Raw genomic sequence first — 17,305 nt, 5'->3', positions numbered from 1 at the left:
TTACATATGCAAAAAAAAAGAAAAACCCTCAAAAAAGACTCAATTCATAGTTCACACCAAATAAATATTAATTTAAAATAAACCATAGACCTAAATGTAAATCCCAAAATATAAAACTTTTAGAAGAAAACATAGAAAATTTAGTAACCTTGAATTAGACAAAGATTTCTTAAAATTATCAAAAGCATGATCCATACAGAAAAAAATTGATATGATGGAGTTTACAAAAATCATAAACTTGTTTTGTGAAAGATACTGTTAAAGGAATAAGAAGATCAATCGAAGTCTGGAAAAAAATATTTGCAAAGGACATAAATGACTTATATACAGACTATATATACAGAACTCTTAAAACTTAGTAACAATAAAACAAACAACCCTATTTAAAACACAAACAAAAAGTGTGAACAAATACTTCATCAAATATATACAGATGGTGAATAAGCACATGAAGAGATTTTCAAAGCCATTAGTCATTAGGGAAATGCAAATTAAAATCACAATGAGATACAATTGTACATCTATTAGAATGGCTAAAATTAAAAAATACTACCAATACTAAGTGCTGGCAAGGATATGCAGTAACTAGGGCTCTCTCATACATTGCTGATAGAAATGCAAATGAATACAGCCACTTTGGAAAACAGTTTGGCAGTTAATTATAAAGTTAAACATACACTTAGAGCATAAGACCAAGCAATCCTGCTCCCAAATATTTGCCCAAATTAAGTGATAACTTATATTCACCGAAACAAAATAAGTGCAAGAATATGCTGCTTAGCCTGGTCAGCATGGCTCAGTGGTTGAGCATCGACATATGAACCAGGAGGTCACAGTTCAATTCCCAGTCAGGGCACATGCCTACGTAGCAGGCTAGATCCCCAGTGTAAGGTGGTGTGCAGGAAGCAGCCGATCAATGATTCTCTCTCATCATTAATGTTTCTCTCTCTCTCCCTCTCCCTTCTGCTCTGAAATAGTATGAGTTTGGGATATAGGTGTACCAGTTAATAACGCGGATTTTTTTTCCAATAGATGGAGTTACACATATGTTGATATATATGCGATTTGATATGTATGCTATTTAGTTGTATTGACAAGCTTCAAAACTTTATATGTCAAATTTTCTGAAGGTGTTAACATCATAGATATTTTTACACTTAAAAATGTCGAATTTCGTGCCCAAAAAAAAGAGCATTTGCGGGAAATTTTAATTCATTACTTTATTTTGAAGAAAAGTGCTGCTGAAAGTTACCATATACTTTGGGAAACTTATGGTGAACATGCTCCATCTCAAGATACTTATGAACTCTGATTTAAACTCTTTAAAAGTGATGATTTCGATGTGAAAGACAAAGAACATCCAGGTCAATTTGAACCACGCTTTAATAATAAAATGACCAGAATGGACCAGAAGAAACGGCAAAGTAATTTTGCTTCATTATAACACACCATCACGCACTTCAAAGCCAGTTAAAGACATATTAAAAGATCTTGCCTGGGAAGTATTGAGCCACCCGCCGTATTCACCAGATCTTGCTCCTTCAGATTACCACTTGTTAGATCCATGGCACACGCGCTTTCTGAGAAGCACTTCAAAACATACGAAGAAGTGGAAAATTGGGTCTCTGAATGGTCTGCCTCAAAATAAGAAAAGTTCTATTGGGACGGTATCCACAAATTACCTGAAAGATGGGGGAAATGTGTAGCTAGCGATGGACATTACTTTGAATAAAGCACTTTTGATGTTCTCTTGAAATTATCATGTTTTCTTTGATTACAAAATCCGCATTATTAACCGGTACACCTATATACAGTAGGGTCCTCAGGTTACGTCAGAGATCCGTTCCTTCGGCGCGATGTAACGCGATTTTCGCCATAAGTCGGAACCTACCTACATAAATACCTATATCACTCACATGGAGCACATACATAGCAGTAGTGAAGTGAAAAAGTAAAAAAAAATTAAAAGAAAAGATAACAATTCCTGACCTTTACTTGTAGTAAATACAGTAAATAATAAAAAACATAAAGCACATATGTACATATGTCGAAATGACAGAACTTTTTTTTATATAAATAAATGGGAGAAGGTGATGTAACTAGGAAACAATGTACATCAAGTCCAACGTAACCCGAGGACTGCCTGTATATATAAAAGCATATGCTGCTTCATTGATAATTGCTAAAAATTGAAAATATCGTTAAAACCCCTTAACTGAATAAATAAAATTTGGTAGCATTTGCCACTTTTTTACTTGCTCCTATTTATTGTCTTTCTTCTCATAATAGAGCATTAGCTTCCCTAGAAGAGCAGGACTTTGTCTGTCTTATTCTATGCTGAATCCTGAATACCCAGAACAGTGACTGGCATATCACAGGTACATAATAACTATTTATTGGATAATAATGATAATAAAAATAACAATTAGAGGACTTTCTATATTGTTAGTGTCATATTACTATATACTAGCAATGAACAATTAGTTTCTGATAGAACTGAGCTTACTTCCCAGATCTATTGATTTCCATGCAAGTTCTTTTACCCCTTCACTGTGGTCTGCTCTGAAATAGTATGAGATTGGGGTATTGTTTGCCATATAATTCTGTTGACTGAATAGACCCTATATTGCTATTATTTTGCAATGTATCCTCTGTCAGATATCAAGTTCCCTTTTATAAATAGCTTTGTTTCTGAGTTCCAGTCTGTTCATTTAGATTATTTGGCCATTCCTTTGCCAATGCCAAACTATTTTAATCACTATTGCTATAAATAAAAATTGTTAGCCGAAATACAAGTTTCCATAAAATAAATGTATACCCATTCATTTTTATTCTTCAATGTGGGCCTGACTATTTTTGGACCTTTGTTTTCCTACATGAATGTTAAAATTAGCTTGTCGAGTTTTATGAAATGAATTTGGGTGGATTTTTATTCTAATTGTATTACAATTAGGTTGATTTGGGGATAACCATATCTTTATAATATTGATCCTTCACTTACATGAACATAGCTTTGAAATCTCATTTCATCATATTATCCCTCCACTACCTCTCACTATTGGTGTCATCTCGCTACCCCTCTTTCCTCCTCTTTTCTCAATGACTCTTGTTCGGACCTCGCTGATATTTTTCCAAGATCTATAGAGACAACTTTTCAAAAACATTCAGACTACTTGGAGCTCCTCTTCTCCAATATCTTATCTTCCATTATACCTCATCTAACTATTCCCATAGTCAATTCTACTCCTTTATATTAACAATAATTGCAATGACTTTCAATCCCTTCAATTTTGTTTTATTCATCCTATTCATCTATTCTCTTGGAATTTTAATTTCCCAGAACATACCTCAGAGAACAAACTGTTGGCACACCCATATAAAAGGATTTGATGAAGAAAAGGGTGAAAATAATAAATAGATCTGCTTTGTTGTCTCATGTTATGCTAGAATACAACTAATTCCTTTATTACTAAAGACCTGAAACATTGCTTCATATCCCATTTATTTGTGTGAAGTTTCAAAGTAAATGAGAAAAAGAATCAATTTGATCTAAATGTATGACCATCTGAGTTCATAAAACAAAGCAAGAAATTAAAAGAAAAGCATCTCATTCACTGCTGAAACAGTACACATTTTCTGATGGTTATTTGGAAACAAGTATCAAGAGTTTTTAAAATATTCATTTCCTTTGACTGTCAATTCCTCTCATAGGAATTTATTCTGAAGAAGCAAAATAAAATGTAGGTAATATTCCATGCATAAAGATGTTCACTACAGTGTTATTTATAACAACAATTAATGCCCAAGAATTAGAAAATGGTCCAATAGTAAATAGCTATTGTATGCCATGTTTATGACATTTTTAATTATATAAATTGCTTTGTGGTGCTGTTCTCCTTCTTTAAAAGCAAGACATGAAAAGTATATATGGTACTAACTTAAATTATGCTTCGAAAATAGAAAATAAATAAACCTAGAAGTAAATATGACAAAAGATTAATAGTATTTGCGCTTTTGGTAGTAAGATTATGGGTGGGTGGGTGAATGTGTCTTCCTCTGCTTCTAATAATTATCTATACTTTCTAAATGTACTACATTGAACATTGACTACTTTAATAATCAGTAAGGGGAAAATAAATTTTAAAAAATGTAAAGAATATAAAGGAAATAAAACAAAGTTTAAATAGTCAAGGCAGACCATTTTATTTCCTCTTATGGCTGAAGTTTTATTGTGAATCTATATAATAAAAGCCTAAGCAACCTTTATGGAGGAATGTCCAGAACGACTGGTCGCTATGATGTGCACTGACCACCAGGGGGCAGACACTCAATGCAGGAGCTGCCCCCTAGTGCTCAGTGCGCTCCCATAGGAGAGCGCAGCTCAGCCAGAAGCCAGCTCATGTCTGGCGAGTGCAGCGGAGGTGGCAGGAGCCTCTCCCGCCTCCATGGCAGTGCTAAGGAGCAGTGAGCCGAGTGGTAAGAAGCAGTGAGCAGGCAGGTGGTAAGGAGCGAAGGGTCCTGGACTGTGAGTGGCCCAGGCCAGGCTGAGGGACGACCCTCTCACAGCACAAATTTCGTGCAACAGGGCCTCTAGTCCTATATAATAAAAGGCTAATATGCAAATCGACCAAAAGGCAGAATGACTGGTCGCTATGACGCACACTGACCACCAGGGGACTGACGCTCAACACAGAGTTGCTCCCTGGTGATCAGTGCGCTCCCACAGGGCGAGCGCTGCTCAGCCAGAAGCCGGGCTCACAGTTGACGAGCGCAGTGGCGGTGGCAGAAGCCTCTCCTGCCTCCATGGCAGTGCTAAGGACGTCCAACTAATGGCTTAGGCCCACTCCCTGGGGGAGCAGGCCTAAGCCATCAGTCAGACATCCCCCAAGGGCTCCCAGACTGCAAGAGGGTGCAGGCCGGGCTGAGGGAGCACCCCACCCCAAGTGCACAAATTCATGCACCAGACATCTAGTATTTAAATAGTATGATTTGCTTGCACATTGAATGAGTGTTCTGCTGCATCAAGAGTAAATTTCCACATGAGAATATTTAATACAGGTTTTTCAGAGAGAAAAGGATACAAGGATGTTCAGTTTTCATAGTCTCTTGCAAATGTACTAGTTAGCCACTATTTTTGGAGGTTTATATACCAGTCCTGCAATATAGCACTGCATGCTCCAAGTTTTTATCACTTCTAAAAAACAAAGAAAAGTAACCCAAAAGCTAGACCTGTTTATACAGTATATTTGATGCTGTGAATTTTAACATTTATTTAATGAAGTCAGTCTTTGATGACTAATATTGCTTTGCCTGCGAGTACCAAACCTGAAATAAGGTTCCTGACTAGATTACATTCATGCAGGTCTCATTTTAACGGAAATTGGAGAGATGGAAAAAGATTGCAAGAAGAGACATTATGAAAACAGACCTCACAAGTCAAAATTAATAGTAAAATCATTCTCTTTCATGTAGACAACCATGAAAACAAATATCCTGTGAGCTAGAGATATATACTGTATCTTTCCAGCAGATCTTTATGCTTTCTTGAGACAGATTTCCATAACTATATAATGTGATTATAGTTGATGAAGCAATGGCCCACAGAAAGGCTGATAAAGCATCAGGCTCCAGGAAACCAGATAAACATGTTCATGATTTCTAACTGTAACAAAGGTAGAATAGTACTGGGTATGAAGATAGAATCCAAAAGACTGAGAAAATATTGGTTCCTCCAACTTTAAAAATTAGCACTAACTGTCTTATTTCAGTAATCCCTCAGGACACATTCATGTTACTTGCTTACTGAACTGGTAAACAAAACTATGAAAATAGACTGCATGACTTTAACATGTAATATGAATATTTTATAACTCTGGAAGAGACATTTTAAACAATAACAACAAAAACATAACTATAAAATTAGGGTTGGAATTTAATATGGCCCAAAATTAAAAAGCACTATAATTTCAGGGTTTCCACTAAGTCTCTATTTAGCAAGGATATAATGAGGATAGACAATGCTGTTTTTATTGAAATGTAATAGGTCTCATTTCGGAGGAGTTTGTGGATTCTTGTGTGCAGTAGGCAAGCTGAAGGATGCATATATGCTTGCATAAAGAAGAAAAGACTAATCTCCTTTATGAATTTAGAAATCCTGGCTTATAACACTTTTAATAAAATGTTCCCCCCTCCTTCATATAAATTGACTATATTGTCTCACAATTATCAGTAGTGTGTGTATGTGCCAACTGTAAGTTACTGACTGACATGACACAGAAACACCTACAGAAGAGTAAGAGGTTGTGTGTTTATCTCATGATAGTAGAGATCTTCACAGGGGACTCAAACTTAGAGAGCTAAGATTCAGATTAGTACATCTGGTTAAAGCCTCTGCTGTAAGTTATATTCTCAAGATTCAGTAACATAGACTTTGGTAAATGCACTTTGGAATTATCAATTGTCTTGATGGAACAAGCTGGACAATCCTAGGTTCAGGTAAGCTCCTGTAGGTAAAGTATAGGTTTTCTAAGGTGGGTGGAGAGAGAAATATTGTTCCTCTTACTATGAAAGGGGGAAAAAAAAACACACCAAAAAGGATTTTTCCCATGAAAGAGAAGTACAACCCAGAAGCAAAGGTAGGAACTCAAGTTTATCCTTGAGCAGCTCTCTGTGTAGGGTATAACTTTTCCCCCAGTTCTCCTAAAATGCTGAGATAAATCATATGTAGCTAACAATGTTCAGAGCTCTCCCATAAATTTAATTCCTTCCAGTTAAACCCCAAACTTCAGTAAACATTACACACACGAAGTCCTGTGTCAGTGATGTTGTGGGGAATTGGGAGAATCAGCAGTAAAATTACGTGGATGTTCCTGACCCCTCTTCTGCTGGAGCCAGTGGGTCAGGATGACAGCAATGAGTCAAGGAAGACTCCAAGTCCCTAAATTCCAGATGTTGACCACTGTCTGACACACAATTCAAGTTGCAGTTGAAAGGAATAGAGAGAAGCAAGCAAGAAGGTGAAAGAGCAAACAGGAGAGATTGACTTGAGAGAGGAAATTAAACAACCTCACATTCTCCTAAATATACTAAAAAATAGATGAACCTGAATGAAGAAGGCATTCATCTGCTTAAAAAAGTCATATCACTATGTATACAAAGCCTTTCGTGATTAGCTGTCTCAGTATAACAGAATGATAACTGATTTCTTAAGATTATATTTTCATGTTTGTTCAAAGCATATGTATTTAGTTCTCTTTTCATCAATACATTCTCCCATTCAAAGAAGATTTGAACAGGATTATGAAATCATACACTGTTAGAAAATGTAAATGAAATCATGATTAAACACAGATTATTATGATCTGAATTTTTTGAAAAGTCAGTACACAGAAACACAAGCAAAAAAGTTTTCCAAAATCATTAGAGAGGGCTATAAAATTGACTGAGTTTTCCAACAGCCTAAGCAAAGGGAAAATAGAATGAGTTACAAGAATCATATTGTTTTTATGACATAAATGTCTTATTGTATAGGAGAAGAAAAGCTTTTCCTGAAACTGAGGCCCTGTGAGAATTGTATAATGATTTACAGGTTTTTATAGAAGAAATGATATAGAGAACATACCATAATAAACATAATACAAGTCACTTCCTATAGTTTCTGACTGTATTCTACATGTAGGCTTACCATATTAAGTTAATGCTTCAGTTTCTAAAGCATACTTTTTGTTCTCAGTTATCTATTTTTATTATTTAATAATCTTTAGATAACAAAAAACAACATATTATACCTATTTATCTATGTCTCTTGAAACAAAACGGTATCACTGTTATACATGCACAACAATACAGTCCAAATATGGCCATGACTTTTTTAATATTACTAACCTGAAACAAAAACATAATCTTCTTACCGAAACCAAACTGAAGGTATCCACTATTTCCCTCACCTGTGATTCTTTCACATTTTCAACAGTAAAGTTGAACCAGACTCGGAAACGTGGATTACAGGTATCCGGCCTAATGAATAAATCATATTCAAACTCAGAGACCTGGTCCACCCGTCCAAGGTTACCTGGTAATAAAAATTAAGAGAACTGGATTTTAATAGAAGTTCATGCATTTTAAGGGTACATACATTTAAAATATTAGGAGTTCTTACAGTGACATTTGTCATCATTCAGTACTAGTAGGTACAGTATTCACAATCTCCAAGGCTGCTGACTCCAAATGCAGAGAAGAGGCTTTGAGCTAAGCCAGGCTGTGATGCAAGCTTTTTCAATCCTTATCACCTAGCAGATCTTTTTGTGTTTTAGACTGGGACACTGTATGGAGCATGTATCAAGGTCCAATAAATCAATTAAGAATTACAACCTGCCCTAACTGGTTTGGCTCAGTGGATAGAGAGTCGGCCTGTGGACTCAAGGGTCCCAGGTTCAATTCTGGTCAAGGGCATGTACCTTGGTGGCGGGCACATACCCAGTAGGGAGTGTGCAGGAGGCAGCTGATTGATGTTTCTCTCTCATCGATGTTTCTAACTCTCTATCCCTCTCCCTTCCTCTCTGTAAAAAATCAATAAAATATTTTTTTAAAAAAGAATTACAAACAAACTTCAGTTTCCTAATTCAAAAAACAACAATGATAACACCTTAATATTTTGAATTAAGCTTTATGGTATACAAGCTACTTCTAACATATTTGATCTTATTTAACTCTCAAATGCAATAGGGCTATGCATTTGTACTGTGTTTGGTGTATCTCCCAACTTCTATCAGAACATGTTAAAGGTTTTAAACAAAAAATTAGAAGTAGTCACTCTGTAAGAATAACTATGATAAATTTACAAACAACCATGAAATTATTTTCCATTTTCTCCAACAACAGAACAGTTATATTAAAAATGTACAAACAACACATTGCAGGCAGATCATGAGCATTCTCATGTTTTCATATTACACAGTGCTTTATATAAATGTTAAAGGCATGCCTTAAAATTAAATACTCATTGCATTTTGAAGTTATTTATTACATGTTCTTAAAAGCTAATATTGTTTTAAAGTATGATACTTTGTAAAATGTTTTCTGTACTCATTCAATAGAAACTTATCTGGCCACTGGGTAAAGCTAGCAATAAAACTACTGGTGTGCAATGTGTTAAGTTTGAGTTCCATTCTTTGTCTTTCCTCTCTCAGATATTCAAATGAATAATGAATTGCCCAAAATGTTAATAGTAAGATAAAATAAAATAAAAAAGAGTTTGGTGAATTCCCAAATCAGATCATCAACAGCTAAAGAAGAGTAAAGATGACTATAGACATCAACATAGCAATTGACTGAGAATTTAGTATTGTATTGCATATGAAGAGCACAGCAATATGTTGCTTTAAAATGAGCTCTAGAGTCTTTGGTCAAAAGAAAAAATACCAAAACAACTCAGAATTAAACTTTAACCAAACATAAACAGAAAATCTTTAAAGCTAAAAAGGAAAAGTAGCCATGACATATACAAAAGAACAACAATAAGAATGATCATTGACTTTTTCTCAGAAATCATGGGGGATAGTAATGAAATCTTTAAAGTGATGAGAGAACAAAACTCTCAATATTCAATATCCAGTGAAAATATCCTTAAAAATGAGGGTGAACTAAATCGTTTTCAGATAAACAAAAGCTGAGGGAATTCATTTCCAGCAGACCTGCATTACAAGAAAAGCCAAAAGATATTAGATGGAATGCATGTCTATAAGAATAAATGAACACCATAAAATATTAAATAGTATTTAAATGCAAAAGCTTTTGTCTCATAATTTTTAAAAAGGCAATTAACTGTTTAAACAATGACATTTAAACAATGACATACTTTGTATAAAGCTTGAAATAGAAGCAGTATTAACAAAGAAATACACTGAGTGGCCAGATTATTATGACCATCCCATTAGTACTTCGTTGGGTCACCTTTTGCTTTCAATACTGCGGCGATTCTTCTTGGCATTGATTTCATGAGATGTTGAAAGGTGATGTGAGGAATCTGACACCATGCCTGATGAATAGCACTGTCCAGTTCTGTGAGATTTGATGGTTGTGGAACCAGCTGCCTGATGGCTCTTTAAACTTCATCCCACAAATGCTCAATTGGATTGAGATCTGGTGATTGTGGGGGCCACCTAAGGAAGGCAAAGTCTCCCTCATGTTCTTGAAACCACTCCTGCACAATATGAGCACCATGGCATGGCGCATTGTCTTGTTGGAAGAAGCCATCTCCATCGGGATACACCATCAACATGATAGGATGAACTTGATCAGCAATGATACTTAGGTATGTTGTGCTATTCAGATGTTGTTCCACACGAATTAAAGGGCCCAAATCATGGCAGGAAAACATGCCCCAAACCATAACACTGCACCCAACAGCTTGAAGGGTTGTACTCATGCATGTGGGGTGCATGCTTTCATGCTGTTTCTGCCAAATTCTCACCCTGCCATCTGCATGATGCAACTGGAAATGTGATTCATTGGACCACATGACTTTTTTCCAATGCTTGACTGTCCAATCCTTGTGTTCCTGTGCAAATTGGAGACGTTTTATCTTGGTAACTGCGAAAGTATAGCTAATTTGCCTACAAACGTCAGGTGGTCATAATAATCTGGCCACTCAGTGTATATTGCAATGGGTCAAGAAAGAATTGATGAGGGATCACGTAAAGCAGTGAGAAGAAGGAATTCACTGGTATATATTAAGGCGTTAACTTTCATGGGAAAGAAGGGGCAAAACTGTCACAATTATGGAAAAAAGTAATACTGAAATTTCCTTTCAGCAAAAAAAACAACAATAGTGAGGTCATCTTAGATATGAATTCTTGAAGGGTTGGATTATGATTTAGCAGGTTTGGACTAGAATAATCAAAGGTTTCTTCTAACCAGAGGTGGGTTTAATGTGAATCAAATGAAGCTTAAGCTTTAAGGTTCCTCACGTACAAGGGCCCTTATGAAGGCTGAGAGTTGCAGAGAATATAATATAAAGGAAAAGCAAGGCTGCACTTGTTTGAAGCATATCCTGTAAATAGAGATTTCAGCAGAAAATCCATAAAGAACCAATAATTTATTGTGATATTTCTTATTCTGAAGATATAATTTTATATTAATAATTTTGTGTATTTTTCTTAAAGACCACCCTCTGAAATTATATAAGCTTCAAGCTATACAAAACTTAGAATGGTCCTTGCTTCCAGCCCTGGGTTTCTGTAGTATTAAGAAATAGAGTTGTAGTATGACTCAAAGAGTTGAGGGCATATTTTCATCTTCATCTACAGAAATTGATTTTCCAAGTAAACAAACAAGTTGATTTCCTTGAAATATATTAGGAGCTATTAACTAGCAATTAAACATTGAATACATGATGAATAATTAATGCTTTATATCTTGCCATCCAATGTTGAATAAAAATAGAGATTTGAAGGTTGAGTGACATTTTCAAAGTCATTTTTCTTCAAAAGTTAAAAATTCTTTCTGGGTACATATATTTTAAGTGGATGGACTATTGATTAGAATGGCAGTCAGAAGACCTGGTTATAGCTCTGGATCTATCATTGATTACCTTTGTGACCTTGGGCTTATGATAGAATTACCTCTACTGTTACTCTGGTTCTCACATCAACTTCTCAATTAATCTTCTCTTACTCGGTCTGTAGAAACAAATTCCTAACTGATCTTCATGCCCACAGCAAGACCTCCACTCTCATATCATATGATTTCCACAGAGCTGCCTTTAATTTCATTCTACCACCTGAAGAATGAAATTCGAAATCAGCCTGTCATAAACAGCCTCTATAACTAGGCCCTTACATACCTGTGCAAATTCAGCTATCATTTGAGTTCCTGGGGGGGGAGAGGGGGGTAACACACAAATTTATTCACTGTTACACAACCATACTATCTTGGCACATTTACTTAAGCTACTCTCGTAGTTTGGAGCCCTCTCATCATCTATGCCTTTTCATTGAAGGTATCTTCTAAGGTATTTTCAAAAATTAATCTTTCCCCATCATCTTCTCATATCTTTTCCAATCACTTTCTTTATTACTCATTTATAATGTCCATCAAATGGTAAAGTGATTGAGGACTTTAGCAGTGAATCAGACAGTCCTGGTCTCAAGTCTTTGCTCTACCACTCACTAAGTTGTATAACTTTGGGAAAGTTATTTAATCTCCTTGAAATTCAGCTTTCATTTACTAAGTGGAGCATGTGTATAAGGTATCTTCTACATGCATTGAAACCAGCATAAATTCATTGAAGAGGAAGCAGTATAACCCATCAGGCCTCCATGTCTAAGTGAACTGGACTTACCAAAGAAGTTTATGTTTTGTCAGTCAGTGGAAAGAGGGTAGAGTAGAAATGACGGGTAAGATTTCTGATTGGCTTTTCCAGTTAGTAATATTTAGCTTCCCATTTGGCTTTTTTTTTTTTTTTTCCATTTGGAACTTTAGTATTCTCAGCAAAAAGGAGGAGTATTGAATGGTATGATTCATGAAAGAAATTCCATTCTAGACCCAAACAGGATTAGTTACTCTCTTTCATTTCTAATGGAAATGTTCAAGAAATACTTTCTGAAAGTTAGTCAAATTGATATATGAAACATCTTAATTCTCTTGTTTGAAAAGTAAACTAACCAACTTCTATCTTTAATGAAATATTCATTTAAATATTTATTTATTGAGTATAACTTATAGGTTAATATAAAATTATTATTATGGTTATGATAGTGAACAACATAGACACAGTCTCTATCTTTGCGTTCTTATGCACTCATAGAGAATATAAACATCAATTTAATCACTTGAAGTATGATAAAGGTTGCCTAGGAAACCTTTCTCTCTGTGGCTGTAGCCATCTTGGTTTGGGTTAATTTGCATACTCGCTCTGATTGAATGGTGGGCGTGGCTTGTGGGTGTGTTGGAGGTATGGTCAATTTGCATATTTGTCTATTATTCGATAGGATATATATACATATATACACATATATACAGATATATGTATATATGTATATATATGTGTGTGTGTGTATTTTTTCTTCAGAGAGGAAGAGAGAGATAGAAACATCAATGATAACAGAGAATCACTGATCTGCTGCCTTAACCATTAAGCAACACTGGCCAGGCAAACCAGCAACCTTTTGGTGTACAGGACCATGCTCCAACCAACTGAGCCACCCAGTCAGGGCTAAGCTATTCTTGTACTTAATGTAATGAATTGAATGTTTGTGTCCCCACTCCACCAAATTCATATGTTGAAAACCAATCTCTAAATGTGTCTGTACTTGGAGATGGTGCCTATAAGAAGGTAATTAAGGTTAAAAGAGTGGGGCACTGATATGATAGGATTAGTGTCCTTATAAAGAGACACCACAGAGCTGAAGCATTCCTTCTCCATCCCTCCCTCTCCTTCTTCCTCTCTTTCTTTGTGCACACGCACCAAGGAAAAACCATGTGAGGCATAGTGAGAAGGGGGACATCTGAAAGCCAGGAAGAGAGCTAGCACCAGAGACTAAATCCTGTTGGAACTTTGATCTGGACTTTACAGCCTCTAAAACTATGAGAAAATAAATTTCTGTTTATTGTTTAAGCCATGCAGCCTATGAGTATTTTATTACAGTAGCCTGAGCAGAATAAAAGAAAAAGAAGAAGAAGAAGAAGAAGGGGGAAGAAGCACTTGCTTTTATTATTTTCCTAGCAAAGTAACATTTCCTTCTCCTTTCAAAATGTAATGGACTTCATCATGTGAAGCTCCTATATATGTGAGGTACTAGGCCAGTGGTCGGCAAACTGCGGCTCGCGAGCCACATGCGGCTCTTTGGCCCCTTGAGTGTGGCTCTTCCACAAAATACCACGGCCTGGGTGAATCTATTTTGAAGAAGTGTCATTATAAGAAGTTTAAGTTTAAAAAATTTGGCTCTCAAAAGAAATTTCAATCGTTGTACTGTTGATATTTGTCTCTGTTGACTAATGAGTTTGCTGACCACTGCACTAGGCTAATGCTTAGGTTACCTGCACGGGTAGGTTAACCTAGACCTGGCGGGTGATCAGGGCCAATCAGGGCCTTCCTTTATTCCGCTCCACCCGCTGGTGGTCGGGGCACGTCACAGCTAGTGGTTGAACTCCCAGTCGGTGGAACATCCGAGAGGACAATTTGCATATTAGCCTTTTATTATATGGAATGTGCTTCTCTGAAGTAATCGTTGCCACTCCCATAACATTTGGTAGAGCATTTTAAGTTTAGCAAGTGTTACATGCTTGCTGAGCTCATGTCGCAACTATTTTGGCTACAGATCTTTTCAAATCTATAAAATAAAGAAGTATCATTAAGGCAATAGCAAAATAAATTACCCCAAATCTCCACTGGCTTACAACAATAAGCATATATTTTTAAAATCAAAAGTTTGCAGGTTGTGGTTAGATTAATCTACAGTGGGCTGAGCAGCTCTGCTTTAGGCTGCAGGTAGATTGGGTCTGAGGTTACATCAAGGTATATTCATATATCTCTCATCTACCTGTTTTCATGGCAAATCACCAGCATGCAAAAGCTAAGCCAAATTAGACAACACACATTGAAAGACTCTGTTGAAGTCATATCCATTAAGATTCCATTGACAAAAAAAAAATCAAGTTACAAAGCCAGAATAAAAAAGCAGGGAATATACATCACCTACAGTCAGAGGATGAAAAAAATAAATATTTGCTGAATAATATCTACACATTCTAGACAGGTGATCTCCTTAGGAAGGAAACAAAGTATCCTACTATGTGCTTGGAATATAATGATGAATAAGACAGAATTTCATGGTCATAGCTCATATTGTAGAAGCCGATAAAGATTAGGAAAGACAAAAAAATATATATATATTAGGAAAGACAGGAGATTAAAAATGGCGGTGGAATAAGTGGATGCTGCACGGATATGCTCCCAGGACCAATCTGGAATTACAATAAGAATACAGAAAAACTCCCTGAATAATCAACAGAAGACTCGCTGGAGAGAACCCTGATAACCGAGGACTGAAAGTGAAGACCGCATAGAGAATGGTAGGAGGAGCAGAGGCACAAAAGAGCCGGCTGGGCTCCCACAGATAGCAACTAACGTTCCAGAAAGATATCTCAGCTGTGTGTGGGGCGGGGAGGGTTGCCATTGAGAACTCTGGAGTCTACTGCCCAAGCTGGGCTACCAGCAGATAGCACCAGAACTGAGAAGGGTACCCCCATAACATATGGCTATGAAAAGCAGTAAGGTTGCTATCTGCCAGGGAAATATGGCTGGAATTCAGGCACCCTCTTAAAGGGCCAATGCACAAAATCCCCTGTGGAGCCCCCCACCTTGTGCTCCAGCAGAGAAAGGGCACCGTGGACTTCAGCTATGTGAGCAAAAACCAGGAATGGGAGCTCTGGGGTTAGAGCTCAGAAGGCAGACATCTGGTTTCCTGTGCTGAGTCATTCCTTCATATTGCAGAGGTCATCTTTCTCACAGACATTTGCTATAAGGCAACCTTGCCTGGAGGGGGGAAGACAGTTGATCCACCCTTTTGGAAAACACCTTGCCCCACAGTGTGTGGAGTTGCTCTGGCCCATTAAAAGACTACAATTAGCTCCAGGCACAAGCCATTTCCCCACCCTGTTGAAAAAAACTATTGCCACACCTGTGGATGATTCAAGACAAAATCCTATCAGTCTGTAGACAGAGGTGGTCTCTGTAGGCTTTGAATCTTTGCCTGATCTAATTAGTCAGAAACATCATTTGACACCAGAGAATGAGAGGCATAGAGAATCTACATAATACATAGTCACAAACCCAAACAGGCAGCCAAAATGAGGAGACAAAGAAACAACCCTCAAATGAAAGAATAAGAAATTCTCCAGAAGAAGAGATAAATGAAACAGAGATAAGAAATTTATCTGAGGGTAGAGTTCAGAATAATGATGGCAAAGATGCTCAACAGGATGAGAAAGGATATAGTAACTCTGAAAACAGAAATAAAGAATGACATAGCAGCCGAAACCAGTTTGGCTCATGGATAGAGCGTCAGCCTGCGGACTGAAAAGTCCCAGGTTCGATTCCGGTCAAGGGCATGTACCATGGTTGCGGGCACATCCCCAGTAGGGGTTGTGCAAGAGGCAGCTGATCGATGTTTCTCTATCATCGATGTTTCTAACTAACTCTCTATCCCTCTCTCTTCCTCTCTGTAAAAAATCAATAAAATATATTAAAAAAAAAGAAAACTATTTTAAAAAAATGAATGACATAGCACAAATAAAAAACACATTGGAAGGAACACATTGGAAGGAATACACAGTAGATTAGGGGAAGCTGAGGATTGAATCAGTGAATTAGAAGACAGAGTTGGAAAAAATTACTCAATCAGAGAACCAAAAAGAAAAAAACAATTAAAAAACAGAGGACATCTTAAGGGAGCTGTGGGACAGTGAGGAATGTAATAATTCTATATAATAAAACCCTAATATGCAAATCAACCAAACAGCAGAATGACCCGTCACTATGACATGCACTGACCACCAGGGGACAGATGCTCAATGCAGGAACTGCCTCCTGGTGGTCAGTGCACTCCCACAGGGGGAGTGCTGCTCAGCCAGAAGTCAGGGTCATGGCTGGCAAGCACAGCAGTGGCGGCGGGAGCCTCTCCCACCTCTGCGGCAGCGCCAAAGACCCCTCGGGGGATGTCCGCCTGCTGGCTTAGGCCCAGGGGGAGCCGGCCTAAACTGGCAGTCTGACATCTCTCAAGTGGTCCCAGACTGTAAGAGGGCACAGGCCGGGCTGAGGGACCACTCCCCTCCCCAGTGCACGAATGTCATGCACCAAGCCTCTAGTACTCAAATAACAGGTGTGCCAGAAGAGGCAAAAAGGAAGAAAAGGATAGGGAATATGTTTGAAGAAATAATGGCAGAAAATTTCCCTAACCTGGTAAAGGAAAAAGTCACACAAGTCTAGGAGGCACAGAGAACCCTAAGCAAGAAGAACCCAATCAGGCCCAAACCCAGACACATCATAATTAAAATGCCAAAACTTAAAGACAAAGAGAGAATCTTAAAGGCAGCAAGAGAAAAGCAAACTGTCACCTACAAAGGCGCTCCAATAGGCTGACACCTGATTTCTCATCAGAAATTCTACAGGCCAGAGGAAATGGCACAATGTACTCAAGGTAATGGAAAACAAGGATCTGAAACCAAGATTACTATTTCCAGCAATGCTATCATTCAAAATAGACAGTCAAATAAAGAGCTTTCTGGAAAAACAAACAAACAAAAA

At 37.2% G+C, this 17,305-nt stretch overlaps 1 protein-coding gene across 1 annotated transcript in view; it reads right to left on the bottom strand.

The window, feature by feature from the left end:
* BEND5 (BEN domain containing 5) overlaps nucleotides 1-17,305 on the bottom strand; it is an 800,567-nt gene that overhangs the window by 720,903 nt on the left and 62,359 nt on the right. Inside the window, exon 2 of the mRNA XM_054720869.1 lies at nucleotides 7,947-8,071. Within this exon, the coding sequence (XP_054576844.1) occupies nucleotides 7,947-8,071 (125 nt within the window). The remainder of the gene's footprint in view (nucleotides 1-7,946; nucleotides 8,072-17,305) is intronic.

The sequence above is a fragment of the Eptesicus fuscus genome, chromosome 9, assembly GCF_027574615.1.
Source record: "Eptesicus fuscus isolate TK198812 chromosome 9, DD_ASM_mEF_20220401, whole genome shotgun sequence".
NCBI lineage: Eukaryota > Metazoa > Chordata > Mammalia > Chiroptera > Vespertilionidae > Eptesicus > Eptesicus fuscus.
Note: the sequence above shows the minus strand (reverse complement) of the source record. Positions and strands in the feature narration are given on the sequence as shown.